Source organism: Hibiscus syriacus, unplaced genomic scaffold (assembly GCF_006381635.1).
Source record: "Hibiscus syriacus cultivar Baekdansim isolate YM2019G1 unplaced genomic scaffold, ASM638163v2 tig00012307_pilon, whole genome shotgun sequence".
Lineage (NCBI taxonomy): Eukaryota > Viridiplantae > Streptophyta > Magnoliopsida > Malvales > Malvaceae > Hibiscus > Hibiscus syriacus.
Genome location: NW_024062269.1, coordinates 67895 through 72256, shown reverse-complemented (window position 1 = coordinate 72256; position 4362 = coordinate 67895). Strand labels below are relative to the sequence as shown.

Below are 4362 nucleotides of genomic sequence, written 5' to 3'. Positions count from 1 at the left end.
AAAGCAGCGTGGCTGTTTGTGTTGTAAGAGCAGTCCAATTGCTTGCCGACTCTGAGAACATTATTATCTTATGGTATCTGAATGAAGGGAATAATATAAGTGGTTTGGTTTTACTGTTGAAACAAATATTCAATGCAGTAGTATTTGTGTGGTCACAAGACGAATGCCTCCATTCTCTTTTACATAACTATTATGTGGCTAAACTTGGTTCATGGGAGATAAACAAGCACTCTCAACTCACATAGAAGCTAAAGGAAAAAAGAATGCGTCGGTGGTTTTCGCAGCCTCAGGAGGTATAATTTAAAATACACAACCGACAAAAGCCTCACAAATGCTAAACACTATTATCTCCTTACCAAGGCCGTAGTGGGCCTTCATACACAGTGAGTCTCAAACCCATAGTTTTAACAAGTCAACCCGATAACCCCTTTTAAGGACTGGATAACGTTCCCTGCTGTAACTATATCCTCACCAATGGCGATGTCTTCTCACCTTTTAAACGTCGTCCCCATTGAAGGTGCTCTCTCTCTACCCTCCCTTTACTTCTAGGGAATTCTCCAATCTTCATTCATTTCCTTTTTTTTTTTATAATTTCAGGATCTGTACGACCACCTCTGACATTGAAGAGCAAGAAATTTGTTTTCACTGTTGGTACCGACACTCGTTATTCTTCTGGAGCTTTTCGTTTCCAAGCATGCATTTCAATTATGTTGTTTGGGAAGTTAGTTTAATCGGGTCAAAGCATGTAAATACAAATCTAATTTTTTCATTTGGGGTTAAACTTCCAGCACTCATGTTTCTAGCTCCTTTATTGTTTAATTTCCTGCACTTGAGTTCGCCACTCATGTTTCTAGTTCCTTTATTTATTTATCTTTGACAGGAAAGATTCAGATACGGTAGCAGGAAATGTTCACACATAACCCATCGAGCCTCACGGTGCAGCAGCACATATTGCTGCCTGGGTCTTACAAATTCCGCTATTGAGCTCTTGCAATCCAAGGTAACCATTTTAAGGGAGGAACCCTACATATCTGGAATTGAACTCTTGCCATCCAAACTCAACATGCAGTTGCCTCCAGAAGTTAGCCGGGGATTGTTAGTGGCCGATTTGGACCCTGCCTCAGCTAAACTGGCAATTGGTATTTTAGGGCCCTTTCTATCGGCATTTGCCTTTCTATTTATAATCAGAATAGTGATGTCTTGGTACCCTAAGCTTCCGGTGGATAAATTTCCTTATGTCATTGCTTATGCTCCCACTGAACCGTTTCTTATCGCAACCCGGAAGGTGATTCGGCCTCTTGGAGGTGTGGATGTAACCCCTGTAGTGTGGTTTGGGTTGGTTAGCTTCCTTAACGAGATCTTGCTCGGGCCGCAAGGGCTTCTCGTCCTTATCTCGCAACAGGTTAGCTAGTATGCATTGTGACCGAATCAAGAAATTGTTGTATTAATATTCTTTTGTTTTACATATGACCCTACAATGTCCCTTAAATTTTGGAAACCATGAAAGATTCTGGAGTAAAGTTCTAACTTCTTGCCACACTTGAGCAAGAGCCTAAACACTATTGAAGTTACAGCGAGTAGATATAATATTTTTGCTTCAAGACTTCCATCTTTAGTTGACATTCTTCAATAGAACGATCCTTAATAGCATTTATACCCGTTATGATTTGCTTTTGATATGGAGTTTACTGAGTGCTTACTAATCTCACAGATATTCCAGTTGGTTGATAGAAAAAGTTTTAAGTGTCGAGCACAGTGATTGATTCCCTTACAAGAATATAGAGGATTTCATTAACATTTTAAAGAAAAACTTAAAAAGAAGGCTTTAATCACTTGCTGCATATCAATCTTGAATGATTTCCATGCTGAAGCTCATCCATCAGCAGATGTGCAACCGATTTGTATCCCAGCTCCCTAGCTTTGAATTTGATGACAAAAACGATACACAAATAAATAATAGTGTCAATATTTTTCAAGTTTACCCGGTTGGGAAAGACAATGAATCAATTCAAGAAATACCTCTGTAAATTGCTATCCCTGTTGGAGCCATCTTTCGATTCTTCAAGCACAATGAACTGTGGAAAATTGCAAAAGTGAATCTGTGAACTACATATAAAATCCTCAATCACACACAGGGAAGACGATGATGACGAGTCACGTACCTGTTACATATCCAGTAAGGGTTGATTCCTTTTTCTTCTATGCAGTGAGGGCACATCCATTCCTTATTTTCTCTTACCTCCTCCAGTTCTAATTAAAATTTTATTTTATTTTGACACAATGAGTTTTAATTAGTCCAAGTGATTTTTTAATTGAAAATACCAATGGGGTAAAAAGTGAGAATTAGATTATATTAAACCTGTTTAAAAAATAAATACAAGTACCAGGGTTACTTATTCATAATATTGATCTTACCTTCTCCATATCTAACCTTGAGACAAGCCCGACACAGAACACCATAGCTAGAGTGACAAACTGAACAATCTGTCTTTCCTGCTTCATATATATATATATATATATATTGTGAAAATGATATTCTTGTTTAAAATGAACTGTAAAGGGATCTCAGTGCTAAAACTAACCTATGCAGGACTGATTTGCATCAAGATTACCACATCGCTTGCAATCTTCCTCCGCGCACAATGTCTTTTGCCTTCTTATAGTTCGTATGTTTAAGATCCAAAGTAACATTATACAAGTTTAACCCGAAATCATATCAAACACAAATTCGGATGACATTACAGTTCAGATGTTCAAAAAGAAGTGTACCTTTTTTTTTAAAGATTATATGCGTATTGAATTAAGTTGATATAATATACTATCGATTTATGGATGGTTACCGGTGTAGATAGTATAGGGTTTATTGACCACAAATTCTGCCTATTTCTTGCTTCATTATTTAAACATGCTCTATGCATTCTCTCAATCCTATCGCGTTGGCTAATAGAAGTGGTAGAAGAGAAATAAACCTGCAGAAATGGCAGCAAATACCAAACACAGTGTTGTAAACACTGCATCTCCCTTTCTTAGCACGGCAACGCCGTGCAGAGTCCAGAGACAATAATTGATAACTCGCATCATTTATTATCACTGCTGGAGCATTTGCTGGCCCTTTTTCTTTCCCTTCGCTGGAAAAAGATTTACTCCCTTCTTCCTTCTCTTCATAGTCAATCACTTTCCCTACTTCAAAATGGAGATATTACTTCTTTTTTTTGGGGGAAATATACTCTAGAAACGGAGAACCGATGGATTTTTTTTATTACCTTTGAGCCGGTTAGATCTACGCAAAGAGGGAGTTGAAGGATGAGGGACTCCTTTGAAACGAATTGAGCGGCGCACAGGCGTGACATCGTACTCTTTCTTCTGCCATTTTCTGACTTCTTTCTTTGGTTTTGCAGAGGAAACGATTGACCGTAGGTCGGAGATAGTTTTCTGAACTCCCAGGGAGGCTAATCGAGCCTGTATAGGATTTCATTATTCATAAAAGAAAGATGAAAAGAAAGATGAAAAGAAAGAGAACGATATGAAGAGGGGGTGGAGCTGACCTGGTTCTCTAAGATGCGAGCATTCCTTAGACTTTCATAGTCGGATTTGGCTCTAAGCTTTCCCATTTGCTTTCTGATATCTCAGTTCCTCTGATGAACGTAATAGTGGCTTGCAAATACAATTCTTATCCAAATCACTTACCAATATAAGCTTAAACGAAGCTCTTATATTTTTAGTCTGTTTCCTTGTTGGGTTTCACAGTTTTGTGACCTATATCAACGGTCATGTTTCGACTGGGGTATTTGAATATTCAAAATTCAAACTCTAAAGTGCTTAGACTGTCTCAACTGATATATATACATATGAAGAGAGTGTTAAGATTCCATCACACATGTTTTTTTTAACACTTGGATTAAATTAGTTTAATCATTGAGATTACATTTTTTTAAATTGATGATAATTCATTTTTTTAACTTATCTTATTTTTTAATATTAATTTCAATCCCTCATTTTTTGTTGATTCAACGATTTAAAAAATTTATAAAAAATAAAACTTTTCTAGGACTTTTATTTCACATATATTATATTTTTCATATCTATTTTATGGTAATGGTAATGATAATTAAAATTTGATTTAACAAATGTAATGATATAAGTTAAAACTTTTAAATTTTTAAAAATATTGTACTTTTTTTTCTTTTCGATGGCGACACTAGTCATGGTGCTTGTTGTCGATCGTCATTAATCATTATTTTTCCTTTATTTTATTATAGCGTTTTTTCTTTTATTTTTATCCGCTTTTATGACACGTCTTCTTCTGGCTTTACGACATGTTTTTCTTTGCCTTTATGAAACATTTTTGGTCGTTTGACCGTT

General features: G+C 36.3%; 2 protein-coding genes across 3 annotated transcripts; one reads left to right on the top strand and one right to left on the bottom strand.

Annotated features, from left to right (window-relative positions):
• The first annotated feature begins 457 nt into the window (after nt 1–457).
• On the top strand, nt 458–1420 carry LOC120205156 (protein COFACTOR ASSEMBLY OF COMPLEX C SUBUNIT B CCB3, chloroplastic-like). 2 transcript variants are annotated; one of them, XM_039205072.1, is made up of 3 exons: nt 458–517; nt 598–647; nt 881–1420. In XM_039205072.1, the coding sequence occupies exons 1-3, from the start codon at nt 475–477 to the stop codon at nt 1409–1411; spliced, it is 624 nt and encodes a 207-aa protein (XP_039061003.1). In that variant the 5' UTR covers nt 458–474; the 3' UTR covers nt 1412–1420. The 2 variants fall into 2 exon arrangements, with proteins under 2 accessions (XP_039061003.1, XP_039061004.1); XM_039205073.1 differs by lacking the exon at nt 458–517 and having other exon boundaries at nt 601–745.
• Nucleotides 1421–1736: 316 nt separating this feature from the next.
• On the bottom strand, nt 1737–3657 carry LOC120205155 (cell division cycle-associated protein 7-like). Its single transcript, XM_039205070.1, has 8 exons — nt 3546–3657; nt 3264–3459; nt 2970–3180; nt 2583–2653; nt 2416–2493; nt 2163–2250; nt 2020–2075; nt 1737–1918 (listed from the first exon to the last, which is right to left on the bottom strand). Exons 1-8 carry the CDS (start codon nt 3609–3611, stop codon nt 1830–1832), a joined length of 855 nt encoding a protein of 284 aa, XP_039061001.1. The 5' UTR covers nt 3612–3657; the 3' UTR covers nt 1737–1829.
• Between the last annotated feature and the right edge of the window lie 705 nt (nt 3658–4362).